Raw genomic sequence first — 24,920 nt, 5'->3', positions numbered from 1 at the left:
TCAGTGATTCAATAAATCTGTCTTGTTCAAATTAGACTAGTTAGGAAGCGTCTGCAAACTGGTTTTAAAATGAAGTTGTACCAAAATTCTATATACAATAAATCACACTTAAATGGCACTTAGTGCAGTAATTTATCCTTCTATCCTTTCTGCCTGTGTTCTCCATGAATTTGCAACAGATATCCACTAGATGGTGATCCTACCTAAGAATGAGTCAAAATTTCTGAAGATTCTGCCAAGTATATAGATTTGGAAAATTTCAGATAGAGAATTAAATTGCTATCTCATACATTGAGATACTTCTTGAGCTCGATATACATGGAGGCAGATCCAACGGAAACACAAAATTCTTCTTTAATGAAATTGAACTTACCCCATTTAACCTAAACAGAATGCTGACTACATCTTAAAAATTCTAGTGACTGTCATCTAGATGGAATTACCATATTTAGCATTCTCTGTTTCTGAGTTGTCATTGTTTGGGATATACATCAAGGTGTTGGTTTTCCAAAGATAAATTACATGTGATAATATAAGAATAATTTGAATAAGGGATATTTAAGTAAGTGGAAATATAAAAAGTTTTAAAATCCAAGAATACTGGAAGTTTAAAACTAATTTGGCAATCTTGAAAATCAATGGCTATCAGGGGTTTTTACCTCTATCAAACTTGTTTTTTTAATTGCATGCTTTGAAGAACTTTTGATTTTTGCTTCTGTTGTAGCCACCTAAAATCACTATAGACACTTATGTATTTTGCAGGTCACATTCAGGAACATCTCCAGATAACGCAGCACCACCACCACCCCCTCCAAGGCCTCATGCTTCTCATTCTCGGTCGTCATCTTTAGATATGAACAGATCCTTCTCAGTTACCCCAGGTAGGTACGCTGTGTTCTGAGTGCATATTCTTTTTCAGCACATGTATTCCTGAAGCAACCAATGCCTTTTTCTCTGAGGAATGATTCAGAGTGTTGTTTTTTAAAGTACCACTTCTGAATAAAAAAGTTGCAAATGTTGTCATCATTACTGTATTATTTGCATTAAAATTTATATTGCACTTTACTTAAGTAGCTAATTTAAAAGTGAATTCTGGCTTTGTAGTTTTTTGGATACATGTAGGAAACAAAGTCAGGAAAGAATATTGTGGCTGTATACCCACATCCAATGAATTGTATCTGGCAGTATATTTTCAAGGGGTGTCTTTTTGGAATCACATGTATCAAAGATGGGTATTTAGTATTTGACTTCAGAGGAAATTATTAGTCACTTCTGCTACTCTGCTTAAGGAGTTTTATTGGACTTCTGACTTGTCAATACTTTTAAATTCAGGTTCACAGAGTATGAGAAGATACTAAGAACTTATAATGAGGGCAAAAAAATCCCAAAGACTGAGATACTAAAACCAGAAGGGCATGACCTGTACAAGATCAATGTTCTGATTAACCCTGGTTTTTTCTGTTTACCAGTTTGAAAGGAGTTGACATTACAATTATTGGCCCAAATATGACATTAATATATGGCAAAATGCAATGTTTCTTCATGTTGACAATTTAACGTACATGTTAAGAATTTAATATACAAAGTAACAATCTTGTCCAAATGTGGTGCATCTTTTACAGGACAGCAACAGGCTGGAGTTGTTGCCTATCCGCCTGCAGTGCCTCCAAGACCACAGCCTTCACAGGTGATGTCACTTCTGAGAAATGGTATTCTAATTCAGTGCATTATTTTTATATAACTGAGTTTTAATATATCTCTAAAATTAGTATCATTGCTTGATACATTTTTGAAAGCACCAGGATGTGAATGATGGCAAAACCTAGACTACAGCTAAATGTTAGTATTTCCTAAATAAAAAAAATGCTTCTAGTGGAAGCATGGGTAGGGATTAAGGTAGATATGGAGGAGGAATGAGTGGCTCTGGAACTCTGAATTGTGGGAAAGAGAGAAGTTATCCCTTCACATTCCATTGTCCATTCCTATGTAGTGCATAGGCTGTAACAAAGTGTGCAAGAGCCATTTTCCAAAGTTTTGCAAAATAAGGGTTTGTCTTCCATTTGTCTGGCACAGGGTAGAGCTTTATGTAATATGTCTGCCCCAAAAGGAGTGATTTCACATCTTCACTTGTTGCAGACTTGGTGATCTTTGCAGTTGCAGTGTGAGTGATATCAGTTAGGTGATTTGGTAGAAATCACATCTTGAAAAAGTTTTTTCTTTGTCTTAGCCAGCTGAATCCTTCAACTGCTGTGCAGATCTGACATGAGTGAGATAAATTTATTTTCAGTTATTTCTCACCAGCAACTACTTGTTAGAATCTGAGTTAGCAATTGAAGTCAGTCAGTGATTCAGAAATTATCTGAAGGGATGAAGGGAGTGTACAAGGACAGACATATTCCACACAGTGATTACATAAGCACTAAACTAAAAGTCTGTATCAAGCCCCCAGAGCCTAAATGGCTCTGTCACAGCAGAAATACCTGCTACTGAATGAGTCTAGCTAGTGCTACATTACATCCCCATTTGGTCTTATTTCCTGGATAATAGCACATCTGAATTTCCTTTCTCTTAAATATTTCTGCATGCATGTCTTGCATGCATGTCCTGCCTGTTGTCCTACTGATAGTACATACATTTTTGTCCACTATAAAATGCAAATAATGCTTAACATTCTGTCCCTAAATATTTTTGTTATTTTATTGTAGGGCACAGGTCCTCATGTGCATCGCTCAGTGGATGCTGATGGCCTAATAGCTCATACCAGTACCTCACCTCAGCAAATACCAGAACAGCCAAATTTTGCAGACTTCAGCCAGTTTGAGGCATTTGCTGCTTCAGGTGTAAGCAAAGAGGAAGAAGATGAAATTGAAGCACACTCAGAAGTCTTGCAGGTGAGTAGAAAGGAAGGATCTTGTCAATTGCTTTAATACCACCAACAGTTATGAGACTCTGTTAAAACCTATTACTGCTGTTCTCTGTCAGTGGCGTGTTGTTTGTTGGGTTTTTTATTCTGTTTTGGTTTTTTATGATGTATCAATCCATTGCTAGAAAGTAATTAAATTGCTGCATTAATACTTCTGCACTTATTGTAATTACCAAATGCCTAGGCAGAAGGAATTCTTTTCGTCTCACCTCTTTATTGTAATTTAAAATACTTACTAGCATACGTAGGCACAAACATAATTGTGTTGGTAATACACATCATTTGAGACTTAGCACCGTCAATACCTTTGCTCTGCTCATTCTTGCCAGTCTTCCAAATGACTTGTTAGTAATTTTTAAATGATGTCTCAAAAAAGACGTGCTTTAATAAAGGAGATTACTGTCATGTATTGTAAACATCTGCTAAAATTCCATTAATTTACTTTTCTTCAAAGTCGTTGGACAAACAGCTGAAGTGAATAGAGCTCTGGTGTTCTTCTATCATTAAAGATGATAGAAGAACAAGTTTACAAAAACTTGTTTCCTACTACAGACATAGGACTTGAAAGTTTGGAAGCATTAGTATTAATGTCATTGCTAGCTGCTGTTGCAGAAACTATTTCATGTTCTCCTTTGATAATTTGTAGCTTTTATCCAGATTATAAATTCTGTGGGACACTTCTGCATCCTCACTTGCAAAAGTCCCTGTGGTGCTTTAAAGTTGTCCCAACTGTCAGCAGCATAGTCTTACTTCACTTGTTCAGCAAGGTCAGTGACGTAGCCCCATTTGAGCACTCTCCATGTACCTCATTGCAAAACCAGCTATGGTAGCTTAAAATGCCATTGAAAACTGCTTAAGTTAAGCTTGCTGATTGTTTTGCATTGAGGTGGATGTGGAGCAGTCACATTGTGTTCCATTGAGGGGATTAACCTTTGGCAGTGGCAAATTGATAATGGTAGTACTGTAATAGCAGAAACAGCTGAAACAGTTTGTGATCAGGCCACAGCCTCTTTTGTGCTATACAGTGCCTCATGACATTGAATTGAGAATTCAACTAGAATTTAGGTGTTAACTGTATTCGCATATCAGAACACAACATACTTGTTTTTATTCCTATTGTTGCTAAATGAAGTACATGTTAAGTAGATTTCTAAATACAGTTTATATTCCTTTAGGTTGAAAAGCCTTCTGATTCTGCAAGTTCTCTTAGAGTTGCCAAAGCAGATGGAAGAGTTGAAGACAAAGCACCTGCAAATGTCCCCAGTAGTGCGGTATGCAAAGTACCCTTGGAACAAAGCACAGTTTTCTGATGTATATGAAATTAAATCTTTGTTTTGATTTGCAACAGCAACTTTATACGTGTCCACTTGAGCCCAGTTTTCTAAGCCTAATAGGTGCTTCAAATAGGCATGTGTATGGTGAATTTTAGTAGCAGATAATGATGATTAGATTTATTCTTGAGACAGCAGAAAAGACACATATAAGTTTTCAAATTTTTGAAACAGATTAAAATGTTTAGTGCATAACTTGATTTAACAGTAGCTTTTTATTTGATTACAGACTTAAAATTACTGGGGGGAAAGTGTGCTCTGCGTTGCTGTGTGTTTACAGTACTCATTTTTACTGTGGTATTTCTGCTTGCACAGTTCTTTGTCAGTGTGCAGCAACTTACTAGCCTTTCACCATGTGGTAGGATTTAGTACTTCAGGTTTTTACCAGACCAAATGAGAATGCAGCTAGATGTCCATCAGAAAATACCTGATGGGTTGTGAATTCAGTTGCCTCAGTAACTGAATATGAAACACAAGCTACCAGTTTATAATCCAAATAAAGTGTAGTTTCAGAAAATTACTGTGTTTTCCTCTTCAGGGTAAAGGCACTACCCCACTTGCTCCACCACCGAAGCCTATTCGTAGAAGATTAAAATCAGAAGATGAGCTAAGACCTGAAGCTGAGGAACATACACAGAAAACAGGTGTCATAGCTGCTGTTCTTGCTTCACAGCCATCTATTCCTAGGTAACCCAAGAAGTATATAAATACATCTGTTACTGGAAAGTTTACATTTAAACAGCATACACACTTTCTGTTCCAGGAGTTGCAAACAATTTCAGTGTGTTTAATTTAGATTAATTCAACAATTTAAGAGTTTTTGGTTTTTAAAGATGGTCATCCCAAAGCTGCTACTGCTGGGAGACTTTTAAGAGATTTTGAATTTTGGAGTGTGAACTCTTTTTAACTTCTGCAAGTTAAAGTATGTTGGGAATAAGTGGTGGAAGTATTAAGATGTAACATTTAATTTTAAATGGTTGCTATGAACAGTCCAAAATGCGCAGTCTGTGTGTCCTAGCATGAAAATAGTCTATGGTAGTAGTCACTTGAGGTAATGTGGTTTGCTGTGTTGGGCCTTCAGAAAATTGATAATGGCACGTTTTTAAAATGCACTGTGTGCTCTTTGACTGAAACCAACTATGTGTGCATATATAAAACATGTATAATATCTGTGTTTCCATGCAAACAAACGTGGTTAATCAAGCCAGACAGAAGCGGGAAAATTTAACAGTACAACAAGTGAAAAAACTTTGAAAAGAGGATTCTGCTTACTTAAAGAAGGGGAACTATAAGTGAGATGTTCAGCTATGTGGCAAAATTACTTATTACAGTACTTCTAATATATTCTCAGATCAGTGGGGAAAGACAAGAAGGCAATTCAGGCATCAATCAGACGTAACAAGGAAACCAACACTGTTTTGGCCAGACTGAACAGTGAACTACAGCAGCAGCTAAAGGTAATTTCTTTGTGTAAGAGAAGAGCTTCAGAGAGCAAGCTGTTAGCAAAGCACAGTAACAGGCATCTCTGCAATCCACTGATAAATGTAGTTGAGGATATTGATATGAAATATTTAGCTATTTTTGTAGATCATAGAATATACCTATTTGTGATAAGCTTTGTGAAATTACAAATCACACTTCTGCTGCTGCAAGGCATACTTTTCAATGTATTGATTTGCTTTTAGCTACAGTAAAATTTCACCTCATTTTAACAATACTAGGTTACCTGTTGTCATCATTGCATGCTTTAAAAGCAGTACCAAGAAGAGCAGCTGAAGTGATTTGTGTTCTTCTTAAGGAAAAAACAAGCCTTAAAGTCTTAATAAAATTATAAATTATAAATATTTTAAAACAAATACAGAAATCTGAAATACAAAACTTGCAGTTTAATAATTAGTGCAATAATAATAATTTGTTTATCTAGGTCAGCTATCATTCTTTTGGAGCTATCTGTAAGCATAAGCTTAATATATTTCACCTGCCATCATTTTTGCCTAAGAGATCTCATTTTAACTATGAAGATAATTTTTTAAAAGTATCTTAAATGAAAATATGAATTAATAAGATACTGTCTAGAATGGAAGTTAGGTAATTTTAAAAACTCAATCCTGAATGTCACTTCTTACTTTTCATGAGAGTCAAGGTGCATAAAATTCACATAGGAGGAAAATCTGGGGAAAAAACCTGTGTGTTTCCAATACTCTTAATTCAGGGGAGAGCTTAACCCCCTTAACATTTTAAACTTCATTTGAAAATATTATAGTTTGGTTTGCCTCTGGTTACAAATTTGGGTTTGGGTGATTTGAAAAAAAGGAAAAAATACTAAATAGCATCACCTTAGAGCAAAGTACTGATTTTCAATGATAAGTAATTACCAGCCAGGTAATCTTGTATTCAGTTTCTGGAAGGAGCTACCAAGAGTCTAGAATATAAGTTATTTCTCAAAGTGAAGCAGATTTTGATTGCATGATGAAATTTTCAGTACTCTTTCTCTGTGGACTGTCAGTAGAAAATCTTTCTTTTACAGGATGTTCTTGAAGAGAGAATCTCCCTGGAAGTCCAACTGGAACAACTTCGACCCTTCTCTCACCTCTAAGCCTACTGCCGTTAACTGTGAATTTACTAATTTTGAAAGGGGTATTGGTTTCAAGGCCTATTTAAATATCCATGCATCTAGCTCAATGCACTCTATTCTACATTAAATGTTGTGGTTCTGTTTTGTCAGTTTGTCCACTTTTGTATTTTAAGTATTTTAATTTCCATACAGAGAGAAAGAAAAAAACAAACTACTTTTTCCTTGAATGTGACACTGCCTCTCACATCTTATTCTGTGGGCATCCGTGATCTTTGTTGGACTTGAGTTTGCAGAGTTTGTCGCCAAAATTTCCAACTGGAATTTTTTCATGGATTTTTTTTTCCTGTTGAAATATCTTTGCAGAAAATGTTTCCTGATCAGTTGATTTTAACCTTTAAGCACATAAACTCTTCATTCACTATGGCATTTATTTTATGGTGCCAGAAAAGAGACAAACTACTAATCTGTCATCAGCCAATGTTACTTCCCAAGCTGCCTTTGACAATTGGAAAGTTGTTCACCATTCTAAAAAGCCTGCCTCTTTGCAATTCCCCAGCTTACTCAGGTTGGGAGAGTTCTTGCAGGCTGTTTGCCATATCAACTGGATTGGATTTTGTGATTTTTGTTGCATACATTATAGAGTATGTAACCACAGATTGCCAGGTGTTCACATTTTATCCATTCATGATCCTGATTCAGCCGCATGCGTAGAAGCATTTATGGCACAACTGGTAGTCTGTCAAACAGGTCTTTAGTTCTCCCTTTTGTGAAAAGAGTTGGGTGTAGGTCCCAAACATTAATTGCACATTATCTAAGCACCACCTGTAATTGCATGTCTCACATGTTCCCTTTTAATAGCAGATCACATCCACCGGTCTTCACTATAACAAATTGTATTGTCAAGTAATGTGTCAATACCTCTATAAACTTCTAATTCCCAGCAAAAAAAAAAAAAAATATATATAAAACAAAAAAGGAACAGTTTTGCTTCTTAGGAATTCTGGGGTACCTTCTGTCATCTTGTTTCCAGGCCTTACTTCTCTGGCAAATAGACAGGCTTCACTATTAACAGAGTTCCTTGAGTGTATCTTACTCTTCAGGTTGATGTACTGTATTAGGATTTGTTGTATATTGTACGATACACACATTTTGATCTCATATGTAAATTTGCATTAATTGCTGACTAACAGCAGATATTCTATTTAATGGCTTCTTCTGGCTGTGGGATCATAGATGTTTAACTGCATGGATGTATCTCTGCAGAATCAGAACTAGCAACTGTGTGATTTTTACACCAATAAAACAGCACAATATTTTAATTTTGTTGATTCATCTTTACCTGGGAATTGAAACGCATTCATATAAGGGGAGGGTTTTATTACAGGTTTGCAGGTAATTTTTTTGTAATTTTGTGGCATGTACAAGAAGTGATTGATCGTAGTCTTTTGGCCATTTTCTTCCCTCATTTTTAGCTGTTGATCAGAAGTGATTCTCTTGGTAATCTGTGGCTATACTCCTTTTATATTCTCCTGTAAGCAAATTTAATACAAATGTAATTTCTGAGAAGTAAATGTTAGTATTGACTTGGGTCAAATATATTTATAGTTCTTTAGGCTTAATATCAGGTTTGATTTCCTCTAAAATTCCTTTAAAAATTAAAGATAAATCATCCTCTGTTAGCAGTCCTTAACATCGCTGTCTCACTTCTGTGCATAAATGAAATTCTCTTAACATGTGCTTCCCTTCCAAAAGGATAGGTCAAGTCAGATTTACCACTGGTTATGCTGTTACAGTGAAAAATAAGGATTTCTCTTTTTGGTTATCATAAACAGACGGGATAATTGCAGTGAATTTTTACTACTATAACTTTTTCAAATGTCATGGAAGTGTTGCAGATGGTTTATGTATATAATCTAAAGCAAAATTGTCTGGTATGAAAGGATGTCATAGTTGCATGAAAGATGGTAGTTTCTATTTGCATGTAAAGGGATTAAAAAATGATAGTTAAATGGTCACAAAGGTGGCATATAAATATTATTCAAAGTGCAAGGCTTGGACTTCAGAAAATTATGTACGAATAGGGAAATGTGAAGAAAAACTCAGCAAAACAAATGACCTCCCCCCAAGTAAACTAAAACTTTAAAGTTAATAGACCAATCACTTCTATTATAACTGACAAGTAGCAGGAACAGAGTGGGAAAAAGTTTTTCCCTTTTTTAAAAAGTGGGAAAAGTGAGTCACTTTTCACAGTTAAAGAATGTTGATCTTTTGAACCAACTGTATCTTGTCCATAGTTTATTTTAAAGTCTAAAATACATTTTAAAAATAGCACTATTTTCATATTAATATTTAAGTATTAAGCCTGTGTTTATAGCAACAGGCTTCTTAAATCAGAATTTAACATTTTAAGCTTAAATGTAAAAAGCTTTTTACATTCAAACGTTACATGTACATATGAATTTCTCTAACATCCATATCTTCGTAATAGAATGACAAATTAGTCTCAAGTGAAGAACTTTAGCAGCCTGAACCTTTTTGTGTCTTGCCAACAAGTCTGTTTTGAAGAATTTTATGGATTACTTTTAATGCATCATTCTGTACATTTTAAACCAGTTTTTCATTATCAGAAGACCTAACTGGAAAAACTACTTAATGTCTTAAGAGCATCACTGCCAATGATGTTCAGAAGTTACCTCATTTAGTAATGTAACCCAACTTTAATCCCCTATAAAATTATCTCCCTGTATTCTCTATTTCTTTGATCTTGATCCAGCTACTTGATACATTCTTTTGTATGAACTTAGATTGTAAGCTCTTTGGAGCAAGGAATTATGTACTGTACAAAAGAGGTGCTCTCTCTATTGCAAGTATAAATGTAGACTACTAAATAGTATGGAGTGTGATTCATGTACCCAGCTGGGATGGATGGACAGCAGCAGGCCTTTCCGAAACACCTGGGGAACGTTTTTCTCTGGACTTTTCCACTGGAAGAGTGTCTCTTCTCGTTTGATTTGCATTTCTTTTTTGTCTCCTAATAATGTGCCTCTTTCTTCATTCCACCTGCTTTGGAGTTGCTTTTTTCTCCATTCACTGCCTATCTTTGGACTGCAGAGAAGATTTCCAAAATGCAAAGGTAAAAAGCTGAAGCCGCTTTGCTTTGAGCAGTATTTTAAGTCTATCCAGTGTAAGCAAGTATTTTCAATTTTTTTGTACTTCACATGCACCTCATTTTCCTTGCAATTGTGATGAACTAGATGATCTCATATTACTGAAAATGTCTTACATGGGATAAACAAAGTTGAGGTTATAAAAACTTAAAGAAAATAAATTTGCAGCATTGTTTCTTGTGTGACATGTCTCTGTCCCTTATGGATGGGGTGTGCTGTGTTTCTCTACATTTAGGGCAGAGTTGAGAATTACTTTTCTGGTTTCAGCTGTGCAGTTTGTCTATAAATGTCACTTTATGGGTGGCCTAGCCTTAATCACTTTTTCCTAAAACAGTAAAAGATAGTAAATCATGGTCTTCTGACTCCCAGCTCATTCTAGTTTCTAGTGGAATGTAGCTTCATGAAATTGTATTGTGTTGCAAAAGCACATTACTTCTAATTGAATAATAACAATGCAGTTCTTACTCTGTGGGGAAGATGAAAAAATAACTTGTTTATTTTGAATATATTTGCATGCTTATGCAGCATGCTTGTCTTGCCGTGTATATTGATGTACCAATCTTTTATCATACAGCTGTCTAGATGAAAACACATGAAAACCAAGGACTTCATTATCTAATAACAAAAAAACCATTAAATGCTATGTTCTCTTAATAGTCTCAACAATGAACTAGGGATTGTACAGAAAAAATGTTAATGTTTTAATGTTTAAAATGAGACAATATAGGGTTGTCCTGCTAGTACACAAGCAAAATATAAACTTCACAGGAGTTTTTTAATTAATTGTTTTTGTTTGGGGACACGGAGGGGGAATTTGAATACTGGGTAATTTCAGTAATATTTCTTTAAATTGGCAACATGGGTTTTAAAGGTGCTGTTTTGTGCTTTAAAGGTAGATTGTACATTATTTGTACCTAAAGTATATATTGATTGTACAGTAGTTGTACCTAATTAACACACTGTTAGTGTGTTTCAAAGTGATTTCACAGTACCTTTTTCCACCCTACTGATATATAGGTATTCAATTATTGTCCAATATTTTTGTCCAAAACAGTATTAGTTATAATACTAAAAAAATTGGTGTTGTGACTCTATGAAATACAAAGTTTATGATCTCACAGCTTAAATACAAAGCATTAAGAAGACTCTTAATACTGTTCACTACACTTCACCAGCATACTGAGCTTCAGAAAGCTAGATTAATTCTGTTTCATCTCTGGTAGAATATATTCTTGACACTATCACTCTTACAGATACTGATTCATTTAATCTGGAAGCAGCTAAAATTACTTGTTTTGTTCTTGTTTATGAGTGGCCTATGAAATTACCAAAATGTCATAGATAGTTAAAGCAGTTTAAGCTGACTTTCAGTGGTATGTTGATGGAAACCCGAATTTTGGCAACAGTGCTGTTGAACCATGTGTGGCTGTATGGCTTCCCAGTCTGCAGAGGAGCTCACAGAGATGGGAGGTACATCATACTCTGCAGTGCACTTGCACTCTTTGGTGTATCCCTTACAGCTGTAGTGGTGCCTCTTGCTTTCTGTCACTTAGCCTCAGAGGTCTGACTGCATTTCCTCTTTGGCTCAAGTGAGGCTGCATTTAAGCTGACTGGAATGGAACACATTCATTGTAAGAAACTGCACTCTGCAACAGAACTGTCTTCTACAAAGAGCCTGTGAGTTTTAGTATCCAACCAAAAGGCAAGTAAGGAACACTAGCATTTGAAAGATTGGTTGCATATTGAGAAAATAAATTGATTTCATATTGGAATCAGTTATTTTCCTGACAGCTGGAGGAGCAGGAAGTGGAATAAGCATTACAAAAGCTGCTGTGGACACTCACCTAAGGGCTTCTGAAGGCCTAGCATCCCTGACTGGTTGTGTCAGACTTAGCAAGAAATTTATGTATAGTAAGGAGTTTCAGCAATATATGATTTCTCTGCAGAAGGCAAAGGAAGTATTTTGGGAATCCCTGTATTAACTTAGGTATGTGTTTCATTAAATGCTGTGAAATTTAGCACTCTAGTAAGTGCTTTTGTGCCTTATTTTGCATAGCTTGAGCTAATAGCAAGCTTGAGTTAATCAAGGTGTGGAAATACAGAGTGAAGAATACAGAGTTGAATACGTAAGAAAAAGATCAAAGGAATTTTGTAGGAAGCTGTAATTCATTGTATTCTATCAGAAAATGCAGAAGGTGCCATGCCTTGAGCATGTTGTTTTTTCTGTTACATATCCTGCCTTTGGAAGAAGAGTGGTTCCATTTATAACAAGCCTTTCTTCTAGAGCTTCAATCCTGTGTCTTTCACTGCCCTTGTGAAGGAACATGGCCACCTGCCTTCTTGTCCAAAGGAACCAAGAGATCATAGACCAATCAGGAGGTCCTTTTGCTGCAGAAGGGTACCTAAAAAGCATGCATTCCCTAGTTTACTTTGCATGTAACCTTTTGGGATAAAGTAAGTAAAGCAAGAATGTTCTGTGGAAAACCAGTAATTATTCACATAATTTTTTTCAAAATTAAGAGGCTGGTAATTTTGACAGGTTCTATGGTTTTCACAACATTGCCTCCATAGTGACTTTGTTAACCAAAAAACATGCTAAAATGGATACTGTCTCAGAACTTCTAATGTCAAAAGTACCAATTTTGTCAGCGTTTTTCATCCTTTTTTCCTTTATCTTTCTTTCATGTATGCACTGCAGTTTTTAGAGTTCTGTATAATATTTCTTGTATTAGTTAGCACTTGCTGAACTGTTGGACTGTATCTGTTCTAGTACTTTGGCTTGATGCTGCAATATTGCATTGATTGGGGTGATCAAATAATTTGCAAACTACTCATTCACTCTGGTCTCAGTCTCTCAGTTTGTTGGGAATTGTTCTTGGTTATTTCTGTTCTGGTTTTCACTGGTTTAATATGATTAAGGAGCTGTAAGTTGGAGATCTCATATTAATCTTAGTATTTCTAATTAGTGGGAAAATTATACTCTATTACAATGACTAATTTTTATGATTCAAAATTTATATCTAACATCAACTACTAAAAACGTATTTTCTTTCTTTTTTTTACTTGGGAGAGAGAGATGTACAGCTCTTGTGGATGTGTGCCACAAGTCTCTTTGTAAAGCTTTATTTCAGCAAAGTTCAGTGCTGATTCACAATATCTGGTGTCATTGCAGAATCAATCTTTCCCAGAGGAGTACTTAATTTGACATGTTTCCTCCTTGGTATTTTCCTGTTTGCTTCTGCTACCAGACAAGTCCCTGGGATTGCAGGTGTGCTCCAGTTGACCCAGCACAGCTGAGAGCAGCAGAGGACCTTTACCACCACCCTGTCCCTCTGACCTCTGCATCTCATCCCATGTCATGGCAGCAACAAGTCTGGGACTGTCCCAGTCCCCCTTCACATCTATTGTAAAGCTCTGTCAGTGAGTCCTGCTACTTCCCAAGCAAAGACTCTCTTCCCTCAGCAAAAAGGATACATCCCATCAGGGGATGCAGCAGCCCTGGTGCTGCATAGCTAATTGCACTGTCAAAAACCCCAAAATTTTGGCAGTGACACCAGCCATGAAGCTGTGCACTAATAGACTCAGCCCATCTGTTTCTTCCAGTGTTGTAGCCTTCAACTGGAAGTACAGAGGAGAATGAAACTTGTGCCCCAGATTCCCCACAGTGACGCAGCCAAGAGCACCTTCTTCCAAACACCAAACCCATTCATCAGTGTGAGTTTTTAAACCACAGCACTGGCCTAAACTCACACTGATAAACATATTAAACACTTAATACACTTTAATCTCCATAAACAACTCTTCAGGAAACAACATAATAGAAAGTGACCTCATTTTCTGCAGTCGCTTGCATACTTTTCTAATTAAAAAAGACTTTCCACAAATATGTTACAGTAGATTTTTTTTCTTTTCCTGCAGGAGCACAGAAATGTGATTAAGTCATTACCACATAAGAGTTCAGTATCTCAAAAGTCTTGCTACAAAATTTTCTTGTATGAATCCAGAAGTTAATAATTAACAGACTGTGTTAAAGACACAAAGTTGTATCCAGGAGGAGGTAAGGGAAAAAGAATTTCTCAATTATTCGCAATTAATGCATTCTTTGTGGCTTGTAAATGCCTGTGGGCTTAAAGTGATAGAAGAAAAAGGGGCTAATTCTTGTACAATTCTAAACAGCTGTTTGAGAAAGGTCTTAGTTTGTGTCTGTATCTCAAATTATACCCTCTGTCCTTGCATAAATTGCTACAGAAACAAGATCAAGACATCCAACATGTTTGTAACTGATTTGAAATGTGTTTGAAATAATAAGCTTAAGCAGTTTGATGTCAGAGCCCAAAAATGGGAAAGAGCTGCCTCTAATATAGAATACCTAAACTCTAAAATTAAGTGTGGTTACGGACAAGTGTGCGTTACAATGCTGCGATACACTGCACTTGCTGGCCAGAGGCTGCTAGTGAGCACACCTCTGCTCCTGCATCCAAGTGAGCTGCAAGAATACAATTTTTTTTGTATAACTGCAGCTCTATTAGTGACTTTTGCCACACCTGGTATGAAGCATAAGGCTAAAAGATGCTACTTTTTTGCTTGTTGTTCAGAAGTCTACCTAGAAACAATGGCTTAGTGCTGATGTAAGGTGCTGTGCAGAAATGATAATTACCCAATTATTGGTCAGAGGTGTGTGTGTGGAGAGCAAACATCAACCTTGGCTTCACTCTGTGAGAAGCTTTTTGTATTCTAGTTCTCTTAAGCTTACTTTGGATTTCACAATATCACAGGTACGTGCCCAGCTGCAGGCAGGGACTCCCAGGTACACTTACCAGCACACAAACTCCTGGAGAATCTTGGCAACGAAGGAGATAAATTGCTTAAAGAACAAGAACAACCTGAGGGGACAACCACTGGGCTGCCTACTGGTTTGTAAATCATGGAGATTTGCATGATAGGTGAGGCAGGGAATTTGAGGCTGAATCTGTGGTGGTTGAAGGATCCTTCTGTCCCAGTGTGCTGCAGGCTTGGTGCTGCACAATCCAAAACTACATGTTGTGGCTGAAGGAGCCTCTTCTCCAAAGATACTTAACAAAATCTATTCCTTGGCCACAGGCCCAACCTGGGCTGATGAAAGCTTTCTGCTCAGGCAGAAGGATAAAGATTCCATTCCTTGTTCAGTAAGCGTAAAATCAGTGTGGAATCTGAATGAATTACCTAAAAATGGAATATAAAATAAATCTAGAACCAAAGGCATGGTTTGATGGACTGAGATAGAAATTTTGGATCTAAAACCAGCCTGATTTTACACTAATACAGATTTTTTTTTTATCTCTGGCTGTGCACAGAAGGTTCATACCAATTAATAGTAACCTATTTACAACATCAGAGTAACTACAAAATTGATTATCCTGGATTTATTGAACAGTAACTACCCGATTTTGGAGTTTCACAATACTTAATTTATGTAGACTATTAGCATGCATGCTAATTTTAATTTGGTGAGATGTTATAATTATTCATAGTAACGAAAAAAATGTAAACTCTGCAAACACTTGCACAACGCTAAAGCTCATCTTCCTAACACAGCCAAACCAGTAGCAGCTTCTGCAAGTGAAACATCATATATTTAAAACTTTTCACTTTATTAACAAAAAATTAATCTGTGGTATCACTCATCAACAAAACACTAAAGAGACAGTGAGCAGATTGTCTGTGTAATAATCAGAAAGGCAGTATTATCACTACCTTTATAAAAACTGGAGAAATGCCCATGAACTTAAATACATGTACCACTTGCAGCCACATGGGCACTCAGCAGAAGAAATATATTTCCAGGTTTCTCCAATTTTTCTGTTAAGTAAGGCAATAATAAAATCACAATTAACTACAACTCTAGGTACTGAGCCCTGACATAATGCAGTGCAGAGGAATGTGCAAAATAAACACCTGGATTTGCACTTTGATTTTGTTGTGTAAAATTAAAAACAACACAAAGTCACAACTCTTCTTGATTCCATTATCCAGAAAAACAAAAGCCAAGCTGAAGAATCCAGATTGACAAAGATGTTCTCTCTCAACCTGTGGTACCATTTGGAATATCTTGAGCATCGGCTAAATGTAGTTTTTGGCTGAAGCAAATCATTAAGGAATAACACTTTTACATACATATAAGGCATAAACAAGACAGCACTGTTATGAAACTGCTTACTCTGGGGTATGCACCAGTCCAGACAAACTCTGTTCTGGTGAGTCCTACGCTAGTTCCCCACCAGTAGATTCATATTTCTCAATGAGACTTCAGCATTAGATACCTGCAGTACTAGCCTGGGGATCAAGGCAATGGCAAATTATTTTTATCTCTATTACATATTATCACATTCCACTTACCCTCTTTATGAAGTCTGCCTTAAACAGCTTTCCATGGATATGCAGGGAATGTAGATACCAGTGCAGGATCTTAAGCCCCAAAAACTAGAGCCTCACTTCCTCAATGCATGCCAAGTGTTTAACAACAGAAATAACCAGATTGCAGAGCAAACGGAGTGCTGCACTCCTCCACTGCCATCCTGGCTTATCAAAAGCACAGTGTGAAAGACAAGCTGAGACATTCAGCTCTTTCTTCTCTGTGGGCTCAGAGCACACATTTGTTCAGTTACCTAAGCTCTGGATGAAGTATCTGACCCTAGAAATAAAAAATCAGGTCAGTTGACTCTCCACAGTCAGACGGGGATAAATGACCACACATATTTTTAGAAAAAAAAAACCAAAATTTTTCACTTATCAGTGGGACACATGCCTCTGAATATTGTTGTAGGAATATTTCTATGGATGTTTGTTCCAGAATGTCTCATGCATATAGAAAGGACCCTGCTGCTGATGGGCTTTGCCACTGACAACGCATTGTGGTACACAAGTGGTACGTGGTAGCTAAATAGATCACCAGATGAAAAAAACAACCTGTAATTAGATGTGTTAAGATATATTCACTTATGTATTGGAAGAACCTAAACATCAATGATGTATTACAGTATTAATTTAAAAGCACAGCATCACAATTAACTACAACTTGGGGTACTGAGCCCTCACATAATGCAGTGGTCAGTGGAATATGCGAAAGAAACACCTGGATTTGCACTTTGATCCTTTGTTGTGTAAAACTAAAAAAACAACACAAAGGCAATTTGACTCTTGTAAAGACATCAGTTACTTGGGAAACACACTGCAATTTGACTACAGTTAGTAATTATGATGCAAAATAAACATTTTAGAAAAAGGATACATAGATGAATTTAGTTCTTCTAGCTGCAATATAAATGTAGAAATTATGAAAAATGGCACTTCTGTTAGTCAAAGAAATGTAACAATTATGCTGGTATGCTGAAATAAATACATTAAAATAATGAAGGAAATAACTAATCGTTTGGGCTGAAATGTATGATTTATTACAAAAATCAAATCAAACCTACACTGAATTCTACACAATGACCTAAGTTCCAAATTAAGTTTAAATTTGCTGAGGTCAAGAAATTTAAAGAAATTTTAACAGTTATGGTTTTTATGGAAGCACATTAGACAAAGTGTAGAATATACAGATCTATCCTTGTTATGTGTCACCTCCCCCAAATGTAGGAGGATGGACTGAAGGGAAAATGGCTGTAGCTCCCTAAGCTGTCCATGGGCTGTCCCTAAGCAGGCTGATGTGCTCAGGTAGCTTGCAGCCAGCCTGCTCCCTGCCCCAAAGCAACCAGCAGCTGTTACAAAGGAGAACAACTCCTGTGTTTTCTCAAAACCAAGAGGTGGGCAAGGCACATCTTGGTTCACTGAAGAGCTACATTCTCCTCAAGAGAGAGAGCTCTGCACACAGGAGTGGCATTTTCCTGAACTGAGCTTTGCTGTGGGCTAAGTTCTATGATTTCTGCCTTCCCAGTACTTACATCTGACAGCAGTCTATCCAGGTTGGAATCACTGGCTAGTTTTCTTTTATCTTCAGGGAGTTCTTCCATCTCCCCATAGAGCTCCAGATTGAGGCGAGCAAGTTTCTCCTGCATGCTCCGCACATGCTCCATCTGCTCTATGGAACATTCATTTCCTAAAAGAACAAGCAAAAACTTTATATAAAGAAACCCAAGAGAGAAAATGAAGGTGTGAAGATGCAGCTTTTTACATCAAAGAGATGCAGCTTTTTACATCAGAGAATTTTATCATCGATTTTACAAGTACATTTGCTTTCTCGATGATTTCTCACTGTTTCACTATTGAAGTTTCTATCATCCCATTTGTTGTGTTGTGCTGAATTTACAATGCCTATCCAATGTTCTCAGGGTTTTTTAGAATGCATGTTTTTTCTATACTCCTGAATTTTTCTCTGATTAAGTTAAAAAACAGGGCCTTTCTGAAGATTTAAAATACAGTCAAGAACACCTTTCCAATTCTGATTTCTCTAGTGTTTGCTTTCTTGGAACAGATGGCTGATATAATACAAACCTCTCAGATTCTTTTGTAAAATCAGTATGGAATTGACATGTTGACCTAACACTATACTTGAAAAAGTACACATGCATTTTTCTATACAAGGGAGAAAAGAAAGCAAAAATGTGCAATATTTATTCTAAAACCTCCATCAACTCTGAGGCTGTAAAAATATTAAGAAGCTCAGACAGAAGAGCAACCTGGTAAAATGCAGCTTGCACTGAATTTCATAACAGTTGTTACCAATAGTCTTAAATGTTCATATGCAACAAAACTGGGTGCTAATAACAGTTATTTCTTCCTACATAAATAAGTGATTTTAAACTTGGTATGTTAAGGAAAGGTGCTTCCCTGCTGGAAGGAATAATGAAATGACATATGAATAATGTTAAAACACAGACAACCTTACAATGGGACTTTAATTTTAAAAGGCAGTAAGATGTATTAATTATGTTGATTTCATGTGGCAGAGTCCAACTGAGAGCTGGTAGTCTGTCCATGCAGCACACTTGTTTGCAAATGTTACCACTGTACTATAAAAAACAGCTATTGTACACACACAATTCATGCACTTACCAAATGCCTGAAGTTTGCCAGAGTGGAAGTCATTCAAGAGACTCAGAAGTCCCCTTTCCATTTCCTGGACATCTGATACATCTGTGAGAAAAGAATGCTGGATTGGTGCTGCCTGTGCCCCTTTTGCTTCACCTCCTGGAGGTTTGGCTTTCTCTTTGATTACGCTAAAAAAAAAATTGAACAAAACAAATATTGCCTCCTGCTTTCAATTTCACTGTAAATTTGAAATGTAAGGAAATGTACATCTGAGCTTTGAAAATTAAATGGGAAATACATAGTGTATATTTCAGTCACTGTTTTCCTGCTCATAGTAGGAACCACACATCCGTGATGGTCATCTTAGTAATCTAAAGTAGGCCAACATTACCCAGCAGTGACACGTAGGGCATTAGCACAGAAAACACCTCTAAGATCATCAAATCCAACCATTAACCCAGCACAGCCATGTTCACCACTAACCCACATCCTCAAGCACCACACTCAGGATTTTTTAACATTTCCAGGGATGGTGATTCCACCACTTTCCCAGGCAGACACTATCTACATAAAATGACCCAAAAAGCATCTGTAACCCAGAGCGAAAACCCTTGAAAAATCATACTCGCCTCTTGTCACAAACATCTATAGACTCCAACCCATATGGAAAGCAGCTGGCTATAAGCTTTGGAAGGTGACCTTGCCTCCACATAAATTTTCTTAGAGCTCTTTCTTTCAATCCACAAACAACATCCTAATTTTGTAAAGCTCACCATCAAAACCACTCTCCCATTACTCTAATGTACCAAATAATACTAGTCAATACCCAAACATCAAATTGCTAAAAATACTCTACAGCCCTTCCTGCAAGAAAACCATCAAAATTCCTGGATCTTCCATACACTTTTCTCTAGACATAACATTTATTCAGAGCACCATGTGCCCACAGAAACTACATGAATTAAAATTAATAACCATTTTAAATCCCCATGAACACACAACCAATATGGAAACTAAAAACACAGCTACCAGTGAGAAGCAGCATGTTCCATCTCTGATCCAGAGACAGACAGACAGGCTGCATCCTAACACAGTTTCGGTAGGAGGCTGTCCTGCAGCCTTGTGAGCAATCTGTTCAGAACCTGATGTTCTGATCCAGTGAAAAAATCTGAGCCTAAAAAATTAATTTAGAATACTATGGGATATTAAAAAAATACCACAGATTTAAAAGAGAGACTTTATTTAATTAGTGAAGATTAGGGGGTTTAAAGCATAGTAAGCCCTACCCTCCCCATGCTCTGCAAATTCTGTCTTTCTTACAGGAAATAATAATTCTTTGTCCAGCCCAAGAGCTTCTGTAGTCTATAAAACATCATATAGACTATATGCTATAAAAACAACCAGCAGTCCAACAATCACCATATCCAGTTCAACTCAGAGCATCTCAATTTAGGTTCTGTTTCAATTTCAGACTAAATGGTTTGTACAACAGACAGGTCATCCATTTTTTCTACCCCATTCTTTTAATAAAATATATTATTGGTCTTGTAAAACCTACTTCATTGGCTTCTTGCAGATAAAGTGAAAATTAATTAAACAGTCTCACTCCATTATCACAACAGCAGTTCATCCTCACATTACTATGTCAATTACCTCTCTTGCTTGAAAAGTTCAAATAATTCTCTGTATCAGCACTGCTTGGTAAGTTTAGCAATAGTGCCAGAATGGCCAGAACTTACAGCAAAAAGGACATTTTTTTCTCTAGACAATCCTGTGGACTGCAAGAAATTAATTTCTAGTAAATCCCAGGAGAATGCTGAGACTTGAGTAGACTGTTCAGTCAACTGCAGAAGCCACCAATTTATAGCACATTAGTATTTACTAACATTTCCTTCTGAGTATTAATACAGTTTTCCTAAAAATAATGTATAGACTTTACACTGCAGAGATTAATTATTTATCATGTCAATACTGCATCCTTCAAACAGACTCTCTATGCTGATGCTGACAGTTCTATATTTAATCTTCAGCTAAAACTCAGAGGTCAGTGAATTCTGCTGCCTCTCTCCAGCTAACATTTCACTTTAAAATTCTTCATTTACTTATCTACTGTGTCTGCCACAGCCAAGAAACACATTTCCTAACATGCAGGTAAATTAATGTTCTCAAACTGAAACCAACATATCATCAACAAAAACCACAAACTAGTCTGATGCGATACTTTCTGAAGAACTGAATGTTTCTCTTTACTCAAGATGCTGCCCCAGCTGAGAGGTCCCCAATTACAAAACACCTAGAAATTCCAGTTCCAGCTCATCCTATTCAATTTATGTTCTTCATTTCCTGCCATACTTGTCGGTTCCAACCTTGTGTCATGTAATATTTTATTTGTTGTTCACAGCTGTGCATCTGGAGCTCTGCTATCTATGATGCCCAAGCCTGATCACCCAACCAGTCACATCAGGCTATATTCAGCTAAATTGTTGTTGGTGTGGGTCTACAACATTGTGTAACATTTCATTAAACTTACAGGAAGAGTGTAATACACCTTCCTTTGCTGTAAAATAACCATTATATTGCATTAAACACAAATCATGTTGCTAACAAAGACACATCATCAAAACTTTTCACAAGTCTGAAATTCTTCTGTCACAGTCTGAACAACCTTTAGACTGTCTTAACATTGCTAAGTTTCTGGCTCTCACTTCCTGTAAAGTCTGCAAATGCCCCGAACTTACCGTTTTAACTTTGGTTTTTGTACGGCAGGCTGTGGGGCAGGGTTGGAAAAGGCTGTACTTTTACTGACTGGCACTGAGCTTTTCTTGGAGTTAGCAACCTGAGCAGAGTGACTGGAAGATGATTTGGGGCTCCTCCTCTTGATCTTCCTTTCTTCCATTTCTTCCAATTTACTGCATCTAGACTACTGTCTTCATAGGGAAGAAAAGAAAGTGAGAAAAAGAAAAATTAAACTGGCATTCACAATAAAAGCAAGTAGAAAGACAGCTCGTGGAAATGACACTTATAGTTCCTTCAGAGACGAGCACTCATTTCTGAGAACAAGGGAACCCAGTTTTTAAGAGAAGATGCCCTGGCCTGCTTGATGAGCGGAAAAAGTAGGAGTTAAAACTTCCATCAGCCAGCAGGTACCTGCAAATGATCTCAAGCATCGTGTCCCGTGGATTACGGCTAGGAAACACCACGACTGCTTGGGCCCACGGCAGGCAAAACACCTACAGCACGGGGACGCTGCGACGCACCCGTGGCACAGAACCTCCCCGCGGTGGAAGCCTCGGCCGACGCCGAGCGGCTGCGGCGGCGCAGCAGTTCCGCAGCCGCGCACTTGGTCTGGCTTGCAGCGCTCGGCGCTGCTCGCTGTTACCGCCGCGACGCGCCCGTCGCGTTGCGATTCCTCCTGCCGCCACCGCCGGGCCCTGCCCGGCTCGGCAACGCAGCCCGCGCTGCGCGGGCCCGGCGAGGAGCCTCCGACACCCGTTACACCCCGGGGGCCGCGACCTCGCCCCGGCGCCATCGCGGGCCCGCCGCTACCTCGCGGGATGAGGGGACGGCCGCGCGCAGCCCGGGCAGCCGCGTACCGCCCCTCGTTACGGCGGAGGCTCGGGAGGCGGGCACCGAGGGGGCACCGAGGGGGGCAGCGGGGGAATCGCGGCGCCTCCCCGCCCGGCCCCGGCCCCGCGCCCGCCGGCCCCGCCCCCTACCTGAGGGGAGCCCCGCCCCCGCGGCGCGCGCGGACCCCCGCGGCAGCGGCCGGCTCGTCCCGGCGCGCGGATCACGTGACGGCGGCGCGGCCCGGCGGCGCGGCGAGGTGCATTGTGGGAGACCCGCCCCAAGGCACCACCTCCCCCGCGGGCGGACTACAGCTCCCAGAAGCCCTCGCGGGGCGTGCGGTGGCCGTCAGGACCGGGGGTTTCTCCTGGAATATCTGATCCAAGTCCACACGTGTTAAAACACGCGGGGAAAACCACCGCGCTGCCGACCCGGTTCTTTTCGCGGCTTACACCCTGCTCACTCCACCTCCTGCCTGTAATTACACTCCACCCACAACCCGCTGTATAGGGAATAGGCCTCAGCTGCCTTTGCTTCTTAGTGCTTCGCGGAGCACCGGGCACCTCAAATTAAAGGTTCACACGGTGTGGAAAATCACAGAGTCATTAGGGATGGAAGGCACTTCCGGAGATCATCCGGTCCCACGGCCGTGCGAGGCAGGGTCCCCTGGAGCAGGTGACAGGGAACGCGCCCAGGTGGGGTTCGAGTGTCTCCAGAGAGACTCCGCCACCCCCCTGGGCAGCCTGGTCAGGGCTCTGCCGGCATCGGCTGAGGAGGCTCTGCCTCGTGCTCAGGTGGAACTTCTTGCTTCACTTTGTGGAGCCCTCATCAGGCTCCTGACTAATTTGTAGCCTTTGTTACCTGTGTGTATTAGCAAAGTTTACAGCCACTTGAACTGTGCTTATACAGGTGGCAGCTGAGCCCGCCGGGAAATGATCCCTCAGATATTACAAGGCACCGCTCTCTCCAGATACGGTCAGCAACAGGAATTCTCCCCAAGAGCGCGTGCTGGAAGAACTCGGTATATTCACATGGAGCTATATGGGCTAGCAATGCTGCCGGTGGAACAGCAAGCTTCAGACGACAAGAGGACACAGTATTAAGCTGAGCCAAGGCGAGTTTCGGTTGGACCTTAGGAGGAATTTCTTCACAGAAAGGGTGCCTAGACATTGGAATGGGCTGCCCTGGAAGGCGGTGGAGCCACCGTCCCCGGAGGTTGTTAAGGTGAGACTGGGCGGGGCACTGAGCGCCATGGTGTAGTTGACAAGGCGGTGCTCGGTGGCAGGTTGAACTCGACTATCTCAGAGGTGTTTCCAACCTAATTGTTTCCGTGCTCCCGTAGCCCTGGGGCGAAGGCTGGGAGGAGAGTGGAGCGGTCGGCAGAGGGGCCATCCCCCCGGCGGCACATCCACTCGCGGCGCGCCGCTGCCACCCGCAGGGACACGGCGGGACGGCCCCGGCAGTGCCGGGCCCCGCCCGCAGGGGGCAGCGCTCCCGCGCTCCGCCGCTCCCGCCCCGGGCCCGCCCCTGCTCTCCCGCCGAGGCACCGCGGTCGGGAACGGGCATGGGCAAGGGGGACACATCCTCGGCCCCGCGACAGATATGCCCGGACCGGCTGCACAGCGAAACCAGGAACCCTCTGCCACGCTGAGCTGGATGCAGATCTCGGTGTCATTTCCGACCTGGATTTCAGTCCTGAGTAGTTGGCTTGCAGGAGCTTAATTTTCAAGGCAGGCAGTATAATTAGCAGTGTGCCTACCTAGCCTGAGTAATTAATGAGTTCAGCCCCACCAAGTCTATTTTCTGGTGCTGCTGCTATTGCATTTCTGGTCATCACTTCTCACCTCAGTGCTCCGTGCCAGTCGTGGTTTTGTGGACTTGAATGGTTGGCGTACCTTTCCTACCTATGGCTGATAGCCTGAGCTCTTTACCCCCCACAAGACAGTAGTTTGTGGCCTAGAGAAACGAACTTGCCAACTATCTCTGCAACTTGTCAGCTTGAATTTCTTAAACCTGCAATGAGATCTTATTTTGACTTGAGAAGCGTGTTGTTCATTATGGTGTGTGTTGTGATGAAAACTCTCAGACATTATTCCCGCACCAGCTGTGAGGGGTGGTATAATCCCCACTACCCACAGTGAAAAAACATTGACCAGATGCTTTACTGGTGTTTGCAAGGGCGCATCTTGGTATGAAGCTACACCATGACTTAACAATAACTTAATGCAGCACCTAGAATGCATCCCTACCTCTGTCTAACCTGCCCATGATACCAAGAGAATGTTTCTCCAGTCGTACCCTGATATGGAACCTTTTTATGGACCTTGAATTCCACTATTAAATAGCAGTGT

General features: G+C 39.5%; 2 protein-coding genes across 18 annotated transcripts in view; one reads left to right on the top strand and one right to left on the bottom strand.

Annotated features, from left to right (window-relative positions):
- REPS1 (RALBP1 associated Eps domain containing 1) overlaps positions 1-10,178 on the top strand; it is a 63,701-nt gene extending 53,523 nt beyond the window's left edge. For 9 of the 10 annotated variants that reach the window (XM_021553086.3, XM_021553087.3, XM_021553081.3 and 6 more), the window contains 7 exons: positions 763-881; positions 1,623-1,687; positions 2,706-2,891; positions 4,099-4,194; positions 4,793-4,941; positions 5,606-5,711; positions 6,782-10,178. In XM_021553086.3, the coding sequence (XP_021408761.1) occupies positions 763-881; positions 1,623-1,687; positions 2,706-2,891; positions 4,099-4,194; positions 4,793-4,941; positions 5,606-5,711; positions 6,782-6,850 (790 nt within the window). In that variant the 3' untranslated portion in view covers positions 6,851-10,178. The remainder of the gene's footprint in view (positions 1-762; positions 882-1,622; positions 1,688-2,705; positions 2,892-4,098; positions 4,195-4,792; positions 4,942-5,605; positions 5,712-6,781) is intronic. The other variant, XM_021553089.3, reaches the window with a different exon arrangement.
- Positions 8,246-22,808, bottom strand: CCDC28A (coiled-coil domain containing 28A). 8 transcript variants are annotated; one of them, XR_013339716.1, is made up of 6 exons: positions 22,153-22,265; positions 21,744-21,932; positions 19,030-19,193; positions 17,919-18,073; positions 16,372-16,941; positions 10,466-15,198 (listed from the first exon to the last, which is right to left on the bottom strand). XR_013339716.1 is itself a non-coding variant. In XM_021553091.3 (6 exons), the coding sequence occupies exons 2-6, from the start codon at positions 21,899-21,901 to the stop codon at positions 16,058-16,060; spliced, it is 555 nt and encodes a 184-aa protein (XP_021408766.1). In that variant the 5' UTR covers positions 21,902-21,932; positions 22,722-22,808; the 3' UTR covers positions 15,384-16,057. The 8 variants fall into 8 exon arrangements, 7 of the variants coding, with proteins under 7 accessions (XP_077638269.1, XP_021408766.1, XP_021408770.1 ...); XM_021553091.3 differs by lacking the exons at positions 10,466-15,198; positions 16,372-16,941; positions 22,153-22,265 and adding exons at positions 15,384-16,112; positions 17,264-17,286; positions 22,722-22,808; XM_021553095.3 differs by lacking the exons at positions 10,466-15,198; positions 16,372-16,941; positions 22,153-22,265 and adding exons at positions 15,384-16,112; positions 17,264-17,286; positions 22,722-22,792 and having other exon boundaries at positions 21,744-21,928.
- Positions 22,809-24,920: the final 2,112 nt, after the last annotated feature.

This window comes from Lonchura striata, chromosome 3 (genome assembly GCF_046129695.1).
Source record: "Lonchura striata isolate bLonStr1 chromosome 3, bLonStr1.mat, whole genome shotgun sequence".
Classification (NCBI taxonomy): domain Eukaryota; kingdom Metazoa; phylum Chordata; class Aves; order Passeriformes; family Estrildidae; genus Lonchura; species Lonchura striata.
Note: the sequence above shows the minus strand (reverse complement) of the source record. Positions and strands in the feature narration are given on the sequence as shown.

Excerpts from the sequence above, each read along its gene's own strand:
- CCDC28A (XM_021553091.3), bottom strand. The coding sequence starts at position 21,901 with ATGGAAGAAAGGAAGATCAAGAGGAGGAGCCCCAAATCATCTTCCAGT. Across the intron at positions 18,074-19,029 it reads TGGCAAACTTCAGGCATTTG|GAAATGAATGTTCCATAGAG; the intron begins GTAAGTGCATGA and ends TTGTTCTTTTAG. Across the intron at positions 17,287-17,918 it reads TGGATAGACTGCTGTCAGAT|CTAGAAGAACTAAATTCATC; the intron begins GTAAGTACTGGG and ends TTTATATTGCAG.